General features: G+C 51.7%; 1 protein-coding gene across 6 annotated transcripts in view; it reads right to left on the bottom strand.

Annotated features, from left to right (window-relative positions):
• The window catches only part of IGDCC3 (immunoglobulin superfamily DCC subclass member 3), a 42,200-nt gene that overhangs the window by 18,542 nt on the left and 10,848 nt on the right, over positions 1-12,810 (bottom strand). The window contains exon 1 of one of the 6 annotated variants that reach the window (XM_060294121.1): positions 4,406-4,698. The exons of the other annotated variants lie outside the window; for them this stretch is intronic. Within the exon in view, the coding sequence (XP_060150104.1) occupies positions 4,406-4,445 (40 nt within the window). The 5' untranslated portion in view covers positions 4,446-4,698. Of the gene's footprint in view, positions 1-4,405; positions 4,699-12,810 lie in introns of those variants that run through there. 6 annotated transcript variants of the gene reach the window in all.

Raw genomic sequence — 12,810 nt, 5'->3', positions numbered from 1 at the left:
TAGGTTTCATAGCGCGTGACTAATGCAGATAAGCACCATGATAAGATGGTGTTATTAGCCCACTAGTGGTCACTGAGCCCACACATGTTTCCTAAATTCTATTAACACAGGTAAATAAACAACCCAGATGCTAGTCTCCAGGTAGCTCTTCCATGAGCATTTCCAGATCAGCAAACCGGGAAACCAAGCTGCAAGGATGGGGCCTGCAGGGTTACTCCTGTCACCTGTTGGGCCCTTATAAAATAGAGTAGTTTATTTTCCTGGTTTTGCAGGGGGAGGACAAAGCATTGTGAGATGCTAGCAGCTTCCATGGGGTGAGTGGGGGTAGGGGGCGGGGAGATGGAAGGTGGATGTGCTAAAGGGAAGGGTAGCTGTGACTGACTCAGTCCTTTTAATAACTGGATGTTGATAAAGCCAAAGCCCCTCTCTGGGCCTCTGTTTCCTCCTCTGTAAAATGGGGGAGTTGAGTTGGACAAGTTATAAAGTCTCATCCGGTTGTAGCCTTTGAGACACATGTGCTTCCAGGCACCAGCCAAGGGTGCAGGGTCAGGGAGTTGACTTGGGAATCTCTCTCTGCCTTAGACTTGAAAATGTCCAGGCCCAGCAGAGCCCCTCTCCATAGACTGCATGTCTCCGCCCGTGTCAAGGTCACCAATCTTCCTTATGTAAACCTGCCCGGGCCCACAACATCCTTAACTTCCGTCATTCTGGTCAGGATACCGGATCTCCCTCACCTCCTGGAAGGGCGTCTGGTTAGGGGGCCCAGGCTGGAGCTATTAAGTAAATTGCTTTCACATGACCATGAGGACCACTCAACAAAAACAGATACTTCCCCCAAATTTCCAGAGCCATATATTAGGATTTGTAGGGACTAATATAGCAGGCATTAGGTAATGGAGAGGTGACCTGGGATCATGCCTGGCTCTGTCACAGATTCTCTATGTGACTCTTCAATTCCAACCTTGGATTTCTCATCTTAAAACAGAGGAGTGGAGGAGGACAGACAAGAGAATCTCGAAGGTCAATACCATTAAGAGTCTAGGATAACACTAGGTAAAATGGTTGCTCTCCACCCATGAAAGGACCCTCTCCTATTCTCAAACCTTGATCTGATGCTGTATTCACCTCTCATGGCTCTACAGGACCTCTGGCAGCTCAGCACTGAACCCCAATAGTTTAAGGCCTGCAGATCCTCCACCCCAACAGCACTCCAGAAGAAGCCTTATCAGTTTGGGGGAAGAGGGAGGCCTACATTCCATGGGAGGATCATGAACCTTCTTGGTTGGTCAGGGCTACCAACTCTTGGAAGTAGACTTATTTGGGAAACTCCACTGCTGTCTTCTAGTTGTCGGAGGTCTCCTAAAGCCCTAGGAATCGCCGTAGAGGGTTTCAAAAGCCTTCCCTGAGATTTTTTGATGACGGCCCTTCTGACAGGTGTGAAGTGATACCTCACTGTAGTATGGTTTTTTTTTTGCGGTACGTGGGCCTCTCACTGTTGCGGCCTCTCCCGTTGCGGAGCACAGGCTCCGGATGCGCAGGCTCAGCGGCCATGGCTCACGGGCCCAGCCGCTCCGCGGCATGTGGGATCCTCCCGGACCGGGGCACGAACCCGTGTCCCCTGCATCGGCAGGCGGACTCTCAACCACTGCGCCACCAGGGAAGCCCCTCACTGTAGTTTTGATTTGCATTTCTCTGATAATTAGTGATGCTGAACATCTTTTCATGGGCCTCTTGGCCATCTGTATGTCTTCTTTGGTGAAATGTCTATTTGGGTCTTCTACCCATTTTTTGATTGGGTTGTTTGTTTTTTTTGATATTGAGCTGTTTGTGTGTTTTGGAGATTAATCTTTTGTCCGTTGCTTCGTTTGCAAATATTTTCTCCCATTCTGAGGGTTGTCTTTTTGTCTTGTTTATGGTTTCCTTCGCTGTGCAAAAGCTTTTAAGTTTAATTACGTCCCATTTGCTTATTTTTGTTTTTATTTTCATTACTCTAGGCGGTGGGTCATAAAAGATCTTGCTGTGATTTATGACTTAGCCATAAAAAGGAACAAAATTGGGTCATTTGTAGAGATGTGGATGGACCTAGATTCTGTCATACAGAGTGAAGTCAGAAAGAGAAAAACAAATATTGCATATTAACACATGTATGTGGAATCTAGAAAAATAGTACAGATGGACTTACTTCCAGGGCAGGAATAGAGATACAGATGTAGAGAACAGACTTGTGGACACACACAGCGGGGGAAGGAGAGGGTGGGATGAATTGGGAGATTAGGTTTGACATAAATACACTATCATGTGTATAATAGACAGCTATTGGGAACCTGCTGTAGAGCTCAGGGAGCTCAGCTCTGTGATGACCTAGATGGGTGGGATGGAGTTGTGGTGGGGAGGGAGGTCCAAGAGGGAGGGGATATAGGTATACATATAGCTGATTCACTTCATTGTACAGCAGAAACTCACACAACGTTGTAAAGCCATTATACTCCAATTAAAAAAAGAGCTTTCCCTTAAATTCAAAGGAATCACCACACCCACCCCTAACCTCTCCCTTTTCCTGTGCCTCTTATTAACAACCTCATCACGCACCAACTACCCAAGCTAAAACAAACCAAGGCGTCACTGCCTCATCCGTCTCCCTCTCCCCCACAGCTAACTGGTCACCAAATCCTGGTCTAACCTCCCTTTTCCCTCCCATTGCCTTGGCTCAGGCTCTCATCACTCTCAACTGTTTCTGTAATAGCTTCCCCTCTCCAGCCTTCCCACTTCCAGTGCTCTCTCCCTCCTCTTCTTCCTCCATCCTGAAGCCATAATTATCTTCCTGAATATCCAATATGATCATTAAACATGTTTGGTGGTTCTCCATTGCCTTGAATCAAGGTACTCTCCTTGGGATGGCATTCAAGGTCTCCATTATTAGGTCCTGATTCATATTTCCAGCTCCAAATGCAGCTAATTCTCTCTTCATGTGATTTGTACTTTGACTGTGTGAGACAAGTTTGCCTTCCCGAGACATATCATAGATGGTCATGCTTATATTCCTTTACTTCTGCTGTGCCCTTTGCCTGGAACTCTTTTGCCAGTTTCTCTACTAGCACCCCACCTTCCACATCCCCCAAAGGAGGCAGAATTAATTCCTGCCTCCAATGTGTTGCCTTGTGCCTCTCTCCTAGCTCTTATCAGACTTTATTAGAATCAGTTGCTCACACATCAATCGCCTACTAGTAGCCTACGATGAGTCCCTTACCGGCACAGAACAGTCTAATTTACCTTTCTACCTCCAGCACCTAGAACAAATACTAGGTAGATAATAAGTCCTCATTAACTGTGTCCTGAATGCTGGCTTTAAGGATCATATGGTCTTGGGGATCATTCCCCGTTATCTTCTCTTCCACCCAAGTCCCCACCCTACCGCAATTCATTGCCTATGGTGGGCAAGTTACTTCCTCTCCTTGAGTCTCAACTTCTTCAATGAAATGAAGGACTTGGACCAAGCACCCGCTACCCACTTCTCAAACTTGACTGTGTATCAGAATAACCTAGGGTGCTGGGTAACAATGCAGATTTCCGGACTCCCTTGGTCTGGCGTGGTGCCCTGGAACCTATATTTCTGTGAAAGCGCAGGAGGCTGCCTCATAATGCACAGCCAGAATTGGGAACTCCTGGCCTGGCAGGTTCTCGAGAACCCTGATCTCGCCTCGGGCTCCAGCATCCGACGAGGGCAGATTCTCAGCCCAGCACCCGCCTGCACACTCCCCACACCCCCCGCGAGCAACGGGGCCGGCTAGTCCAGGCAGTGTGACTCCGATGCCAGCAGGCGCAGAGCGGGCGGCGGGGCGGGTGGAGGAGCATGTGGGAGCCCGGCCCCCGCGGGGCCCCAGTGCAGGCATTCGGCTGCCGGGCGGGGTCAGGGCCCTGAGAGCCGCTCGCTCGGCGGCAGGAGTAAGTGGGACCATCTGCTCCACTCCGCAAAGGTCATCGCTTTGTGTCAAGCTCCCATCCCCCCCTCGCTCCTCCCCCACCTTCCCCTCTTTGCCCTTTGACTCCCGGGACTCCAAAGAAAAAAGCACTTGAGGTCCTGATGAAAGTGGGAGTGTGATGGGGAGCGACGACGGCCGCCGGAGCTCGGGGCCCGCGCAGAGCCGGGCCTGCTCCGAAGGAGAGCGCGGCGGGCGGCTGCGGGACGAGGAGGACCGGCCGCGTCCCATCCGCGGGGCCCGGGCCCGAGCCGGCGGCGCGGCTCCCGAGGGAGGCGGCGCCGGTTCCCACAGCCGGCCGGGCCGCCGGGCCCCTTTGAAGTGGCCGCAGCTGCACACCCCGACCCGCGGCTAATCCCCGCCGACGCGGGCGTCCTCGCCCCCCCGCATAGCAATAGTGTCCGCGCTGAATGGCGCTGGCTAATTACCTCGCTCGCACCGCCGCGGGTGAATGAGAGAATCCGGCATTGTGCGCGGCGAATGGAGAAAATAAGACAGCCATTGTCCTCGCAAGCCAAACGAGGGTTTGATGTCGCTGGGGCGAGCGAGGCACCATTTCCCGCCACCCCCTCCCCCCGGCGGGGGCAAAGTCCCCGGCTGGGCCCGGGTCCGGGAGGACCGGGCTGGCCCGGGGAAACTGAGGAAGCAGGTCCGGTCTCCCCGGGAAAGAATCCCTCCGCCTCCCGTGGAAGCCCAGCGGGCGGACACATGACAGCCCGGGGCTCCCCTCTCCACCAGCAGATTCTTAGCGGCACCTACTGCGGTCGCCCGGTTCTGTGCCCGACTTAGAAAAAAAAAAAACAGCAAAAAAACAGGCACGGCCCTGCCTTCGACAGCCTAATTAGATTTCGTTGGGAACACATGGAACAATCGGAGGAGTCGGGGATTTGTATCCCTCAGTGCTCAACTGTGTGTCACCAGCTGAAAGGGCTGGAGAAGTTCAGAGAATGGCTGGGAGAGATGTGAGGAGAGGAACAAGACCCTGAAAAGAAGGGGCAGGAAGATGGGGAGCTGTGGGGAGCCTGGACTGAGGAAAGGACTGGCACCTTGGATAATGTGGACCTCCCCTTTCCAACCATTTCCCTCTTCTGGGAGGAAGAGGGAAATGGTTGGAAAGGGGAGGTCCACATTATCCAAGGTCTGCAGAGCCAGGTTTCAGGATGCGGAGGTAATGCCGGAAGCACGGAGGCCACTGTTTTGATTCAAGAAAGGTCCCGATGAGAATGGTGGATGGAAAGGTAAGATTGGAGTTCCAACCACTTGCCTATGGAAGCCGACTCATTATCAGGAACCGGACTAGCCTCAGGCATTTCCTTTTTTTCCTGTATAAGGATGTGAGGGGCTCAGCTTAGAAATCAGCACTAAAGGAAATCACGATGCACATGGACAAGCTGATGATCACACTGTTTATGCATTCAACAGTTTCTGTGCCTTATCAGGCTGCCTTCTCTTCACGGTCACCACCAAGTAAGGTTGCTTTTTGGTGGGGCGGGAAGAGGAGATTACATCCTTCAAGATCGGGAGGTGTCTTATCTTTCTGTCCCTCAGAGTACTCAGCTCAGAGGCAGGTAGGTATAGGACAGATGCTCTTGGAGATGTGCTGATTTGAGAACTGACCTGCTTTAATATCCTTCAGTTCCAGTATCCTTTTCCTGGAAGCACGTACTTCCTAATCCCTTCTGATGGGCTCTTAGACTATTTCTGCCTAAAGGAGGAATGTCATACATAAGATCCAATGTTCTATCAGGCTTCTCAAGTGATAAAAAGGTCTGTTGCTCAGATCAACAGTAGGCTGTTGGGCTGACCCAGTAGCCCTTAGCTAGCACCGCTTACAATGCATATTACAGTAGAGCTCTTTCTGAGGCAGCAATCTTTTCTAACGTTCTAATGTCCATGTTACCACGACTAGATTATAAGCCCTTTGTGGGCAGCCCATAACTAGAGTCTGAAACAGGACCATCCATCCATCCATCCATTTATCAGAGAATAAAATTAAAGAATGGATAACACATAACACTTGTTCAGGGACTAAACAGCAGCCAAAATGGTTCCTTGTTTTGACTGATCAACCACATTAACATTACCTAGCACTGGTTGTAACAGTGATACATGAAAAGCATGCTTTTTAAAAGGAGAGAAAAATCTAAGTATAGGTCATTGTTTTTCTAACCCAACTCTGAATCAGGGTTTAATTTAACCCTGGTCATAACCTCCAATATGATCATAATGTTTTTCTTTATAATTCTCCTAAATCTGAATCTTAGAGTCATATTTCTTCTGCCTAAGGCTCTAGAATCTTAAGCCCACTTGGCGTCCCAGCACCTGCTGCTGCTGAACTACTCCCCTGCTTAGGCCCTTCTGCCTCCTTAGTTGATCTGCCTAGTTAGTTGGTTTAAAGAACTCCAAAACAAAACAAAAAGATAAAGCGGAGCTGCTGTGGATGTGGTAGATGTAGGAAGCCTGGAGCCCCACCAATCTGACTTTTCTCTTTCCCCCATCTCCAGCCCCTGAGCCCCCTCCACAGACCCAAGGACCCTTAGGAATGATGCTTAAAGTCCCCTCATCTAGAGAAAAGAAAGGGCTTATCCAAGGAAGCAACAGCTAGTTGGTAGTAATCAGAGATCATTCTAATGCTACACAGGCAACTAGCTTCATTTTACAAGACTAAAATGACCATTCAAACAGAAACTACAAGTATAATTGTTATTATGTATTACTATACGTGTGTCTTTATGGTTTGTCCAGATTTCAACAAGAGTGCCTGAATGTCTAATCCCCAGAAGATTATACTTTGGAAATGATCCTCTATTCATAAAACATGAGGAGCCTCCAGGCCCAAATTAGAGATTCAATACTTTTAACTAAAAAAGTGCTTTTTTTTAAAGGAAGCCTGTTTCTCCTCGCATCTCTTCTTTCCCCAAACCCAAGACCATAAGTAACTTTAAAAATAATGCTCCATGGGTGACTATTTTGATAAGAAGATAATGAGTATAATAATGAGAGTGTGTTTTTTCTCCTCTTATCCATTCCCACAGCAACATGCATTCACAGGATGCTTTGATTTATTATGGTTATGACTTTGCAAGGTAACAGGAAGGTAGGCATGTATATGCAGGTATAGTCCTTCCAAAGAGGATGCACATGAAGCTCGAGGGAAGAGGGACACTTCCCAGCATGGAACTGGCCTGTTAGCTATTCCTGAGTGAGGCCAATGGTCTGGCATCCTGGGACTTTCTATAGCTTGCCTGGAAGGGTGTTCCACCCTGAGGTGACTGAGTACCAGCAGCCACCTCTCCTGGGGTGGCACACCAGGATCTGAACTCACCAGGCCAACCCCTTCCCATTCAGCACTCAGTCATGGCACCTGCAGCTCAGTCCAGTCCCAATCCTCCCCCAAGCGGTCAGCAGTGCGACCCTGGAAGGGAACAGAATAGGGAGATAGGGGTGCCTCTTTTTTTTTTTTTTTTTTTGCGGTACGTGGGCCTCTCACTGTTGTGGCCTCTCCCGTTGCGGAGCACAGGCTCCGGACGCGCAGGCTCAGCGGCCATGGCTCATGGGCCCAGCCGCTCCGCGGCCTGTGGGATCCTCCCGGACCGGGGCACGAACCCACGTCCCCTGCATCAGCAGGCGGACTCTCAACCACTGCGCCACCAGGGAAGCCCGGGGGTGCCTTTTAAGACTAGAAGAAGCTGGATTAGGAGACTCAGGATACAGTTAGATGCAGACATGGCTGCTCTCAGCTCCTGACAGTAGGGACTCGGAAACCTTCGGAGACTGGTTTAGGTGAAACCACCCAGTAGGCCCTTGAGTAATATCTGACTCAGTTTTACCTGCCCTCCCCCAAGTCCAGGCTGTTGAGCTCCAGAGGATGGGTGTTCCTACCCTCCTTTTCATATGCCCACAGCTCCCCATTCTCACCCTCCCCAGGCACCAACTCCAGGCCAAACCATGTGTTTAGCGCTGAGGATGCACAGAGGAGCTATAGCCCCTCCTGCCACAAGGACTGTGCAAACCAGTGGAACAAGCTATATACTCACTGTCCCAGAACAGACCAGTGTCTTCTGGTTCTCCCCACCCCAAAAAATCAAAGCTGGGCATACAGCTCAATGAATCCTTCTTGAATTGATGTAATAAAAGCTATATAGCTTTATTTCAGGAAAGCTTTGATCCCATCAACCTTACGCTTACCAGCCTTGCTTGTAATAATCTTGATTTTGTCACAGATGGGAAAATGATTTGAGAAGCAAAATCAGAAACACAGGAGAGCAGGAATAACAAACAGGCTCAATCCTGAGGCTCATTCTATGTAATATCATTATTGGTCTTCTGATATACTGGAATCAAGAATATTCTAACCCAATCTTCAAGTGGGACTAATTTAGACAGGGTTTTCTCTAAGGTACCAGAGGTCTGGAATACAATTTTAAAAGACCTCAAAACAATTAGGGTGGGCTTCCCTGGTGGCGCAGTGGTTGAGAGTCTGCCTGCCAATGCAGGGGACACGGGTTCGAGCCCTGGTCTGGGAAGATCCCACGTGCCACGGAGCAACTAGGCCCGTGAGCCACAACTACTGAGCCTGCGCGTCTGGAGCTTGTGTTCCGCAACAAAAGAGGCCGCGACAGTGAGAGGCCCGCGCACCGCGATGAAAAGTGGCCCCCACTTGCCGCAACTAGAGAAAGCCCTCGCACAGAAACGAAGACCCAACACAGCCAAAAATAAAATAAATAAATAAATAAATAAAAAGATGCCTCTCTTTAAAAAAAAAAACAATAAGGGTGAGGGGAATTACTGCAGAAAGAAAGTGACATTCCATATAAGCTGGGATATAAACGGCAAAACAAAGATAACCCACGAGGGGGTGGGGGGCGAGGTGAGGAAGAAACAAGACAGATGTAAAGATGGCAGAAGAAGATCCAAGAATTGTTTATCACAAGCCAAATACTGGGTTTCAGTTTTCTGAGATCCTGGCTCTGAAGTTAGAGCCCAAATCCCATTTGGCCAATCAGCACATTGGAAAGAGCATCTGACCGCTTTCAGTCCCAGTTCTGTACACCCAGGACTTGGGTCAAGGCCCTCTCTCTGGATCTCAGCTTCCACAGCAGTGATGTAAGAAACATGGGCAAGAGGCTGGGGGAGAGGGGGTGTAGGGTCAGGGTGAATCAGCAAAACCTGGAAAGCTCCCCTCTCCCCATTCCTGCCTGCCCCTCGGTGAGTGCACTCCCAAGCACTGTGAGGGCCACAAGCACCCATCTCTGTTCAGTCTGCCATTCTGTGAAGGCTCTGGGACCTGCTCTGCTTCCTTTCCCTAGTAGAGCTTGCCTGTTCAAAGGTTTGCCCACAAACTTTTGTCCATCTCCCGCCCCATGTCAGAAATCCCTGGCCTATACCCCAAGCCAATTGGGAGGAAGGGGTCTGGGAACCCGAGACCTCCACTCTCCGGTTCCATTTTGCTCCCCAAGACCAGCTGGAGGCCACCAGTTAGTGGGAGCCAGTTCCCGAGTTACCAGGTGAAGCCTAGGGAAAGTGACCCCGAGGCACCATGCTGGAGCTCCAGCGAGGACACACGCACATTCGCAGGCCACAGATACTCATACGCACTTGCACACGCATACACGTTCTCACAGCCACAGACACACGGGGCTTGGTGACCTGACAGCTCAGAGACAGCGCAGCGCGGTAAGGTTAATAGAATGCGCATCGATTCTGCCGCGTGTTGGCCAGCCGAGCCAGCCGGGCCTCCTGAAGAAGCAGCCTCGCTTGGTGCTGGAGGTGGGGGGCATCCCTCTTCCCCGACGCAAGAGAGAAGGGTTGTTTTTCGGAGCGCGGCTACCATCCCCCCCACCCCCCCACCCCACCCCCGGTCCACTCTCTTCCCACCGTGCTCTCCCCAGGGCGGAGAGCCAGTCCCTGCGAAGGATGGGCAAGCACGCCGCCACACCCCGCCTGGGCTGTGAGGACCCTGCCGGCCACTTCGGACACATGCGCTGCCGGGAGCCAGGCAGGCGGCGACCGGGCTGGGGGAGCAACACAGGGTGAGGATGACAAGAGAGCTTTGCTGCAGAACTTTGATCCCGATATTTCAAAAAGGAGGAGGCCAAGCCCAGCACAGGAGAGAGGGGAGTGGGAGAGGGAGATGGAGGAGACAGCTAGAGCCAGCCTGGGGACAGGTAGAGAGGAGAGCCGGGGAGGAGGGAACTGGGTTCAAGACAAAACAAGTCAGTGTCTCAGCATTTTAGACGTGGGAAGGGACTTTAGGAACCTTGCAATCTGGTCCTCTCCACACTACCTTCCACCTATGGGGAAACTGAGGTCCAGGAAGGTGAACTTCGGATTTTGTGGGTTCCAAGTCACACAGGGATGAGTTGAATATTTACATATTAAAAGCAGCTTCTTGTTGAAGTGGGAGCCAAGGAGGGCATGGAAGTAATGATGGTGTCCATGTCAAGTCCAGGCTCCTCCCGTGACCCTCAGTCAATAATGGTGAGGCCAGAAGAGATGTCCCCTCCAAACCAGTCTAAGTCAGGAACCTCCCGTAAAGTCCGGTCTCCAAGACTCAGCCCTCCCCCTAGCTTCTCTGCCCTGCTGACACCAATGCCCTCTGAAGCCTGAATAAAGGGTGCCTCCACTGCTGGATGGGGGGCATAACCCTACATTCTACAAATGCCCGGACCCTCCTCATCCTCTCGCCTTTGAAAGACGGGCAGGGCAGTGCTCCCTCCCATTTCCCACCAAGACAAACTGAGGCCCAACAGCTTTAAGGGAAGGAGGAAACTTGAACCCAGAGCCAGTCGTCAGTGCAAGTCTATCTGCATCTCACACTGGCTCCAGCTCCCTGAGGGTGTCTGTAGTCCCACCACAGTCCCACAGCAAGAGCAAGCGGGGTTCTATTACAGGCAGGGTTTGGGGATGAATTCTAGGTTGTCCTTGATTTCTCCCCACACAAGTGCCGTCTTTGCAGACACCATTCCAGGTGGGAAAGGGCTAGGTGGGGAGGATGACACGGAGGCAGGTCCATGGTAGGCAGGGCCACAGGCCAAGGCGTATGCCCCATGGAATTATCAGCACCCAAACCAAGAGCCTTCAGGTAGGGATGGGGGCAGGAACCAGGACCTAGCCCAGAAGTCAGGCTGCCGAGAGTGAGGGTGAAGAAACGCTGAGCACCCAGGGCTGCTGCTGGATCCCAAGCGGGTCTGGTCTGCTGCTCCCTCCCCCACCCCCATTCCTGGTTCTCACCCAGAGACCCAAAGTCTGCCCTGTTCTAGGGACCCCAGCCGCAACTGCCCATTCCCCTTGCCAGTAAGGCCCTGTGCCCTCCCAGCAGACACAGCCTGCCCTCCCCGCGGTGCTGCTGGGTTTACCATGAAGCCCGCCATCCAATACATTGTTCAGTGGGGCCAGGGGAGCCAGGGCCTCACACAGACCCCTCACCCAGGTCGGGGTTGTGGCAGAATCTCCCAGGCACCACAGCAGGCAGGGACTGTGGTCGGGGCGGGGACCACAGAACTCCACGAGGTCTTAGGCCAGCTTGCCCAGGCAAGGGGACAGCACAAGGACAGTCAGCAGCCTGGCTCCTGCATCCTCCAGGCTGATTAGTATCTTCCCTACTACCCAGCCCCCACCTCCAGAACCCCCGGGGAGAAGGATCCTTCCCCGAGCCACACCAGTTCCTCTCCTGTGATTTGTTCTGAATTTTCAAACAAAGAGTAATTATGACAGATGTGGAGCAATCAGCGTCATTATGTGGGAAACAAGAAAGGGAAAGGGAGCTGAGGGGGGCCTCGGGGGGGTGGTGGGGAACGTGTCTTTCCTGTGTCTTTCCTCCTGGAAAGATGTAACTCCCACCTCTATCTCAAGCTCCCCAGTACCCTCCCAGCTTCCTCTCCTGCTGGGAACCCGTACCCAGCCACTCTGCCCAGCCTCACAGGTAGGACAAGACTTCTCTCTGCAGAGCATTCCAGCCTAACTGCCCTCCAGACTCTCCGCAGGCCTCCCGCAGCAGCTGGGGCTGGGGGCATGTAGCCCCGTCTGGCACAGCTGGAAGTGGCTCCCACTTTGGCCAGGGTTCTGAGCTGTTCTCTGTTCCCAACGCTCTGGCACACCCACCCTGCATGTGCCCAGGTACCTGGCTCTATTTCTGAGGCAAAAATACTGATTATGTTCTCAAGGGACTCACCCCCCACTAAGGACACTCAGGCCATTGAATCTGGGGTCAGGTGGACCGGGTTTCAAATGCAGCTTCTCTACTTACTGTGTACCCTTGGGCAAGTTAACTCACCATTCTGGGCTTCTGTTTACTCATTTGTAAAATGACTAGTAATAGGACTAGTAAAATAGGACTAGTAACACTACCAATGGAAATGCCGTGGGAATTAAGTAAATTAACACACAGAGAGGGCTGAGGACGGTGCAGCCGCATATAACTAGGACCACTCCCACTACTACTGGTTAGTTCATCACCAGCACCAGCACTTAGGTAGCCCTCAAACCACTCAGCTAAGCATACGGGGTGCTGTGGAAACTCAGGCGCTCTCTGAAATATTCCAGAAGCCCATACCCGAGATCTGCTGGCTAACGCTCACATACAGAACTACAACCACAGACAGAGCCTGGGGTAGGGCAGGACACACACAGAAAATCGAAATATATGTGCCAGTCTGCCCTGAAGGGGATATAAAGAGATCTCCCCCTTCCCCAACCAGAGAGCAGTGAGGCACTGGGCAAGGCAAGAGACACAAGGGATTCTCTAACCTGCCCAGGCTGGAGGACCAATCACATCCTTAGGCAGGTTACCCCCTTGGGGCCTCAGTTTTCAAGTCTGTAAAATGAGAAGGTG

This window comes from Globicephala melas, chromosome 2 (assembly GCF_963455315.2).
Source record: "Globicephala melas chromosome 2, mGloMel1.2, whole genome shotgun sequence".
In the NCBI taxonomy this organism is placed as follows: domain Eukaryota; kingdom Metazoa; phylum Chordata; class Mammalia; order Artiodactyla; family Delphinidae; genus Globicephala; species Globicephala melas.
This window is presented reverse-complemented; position numbering and strand designations above follow the sequence as displayed.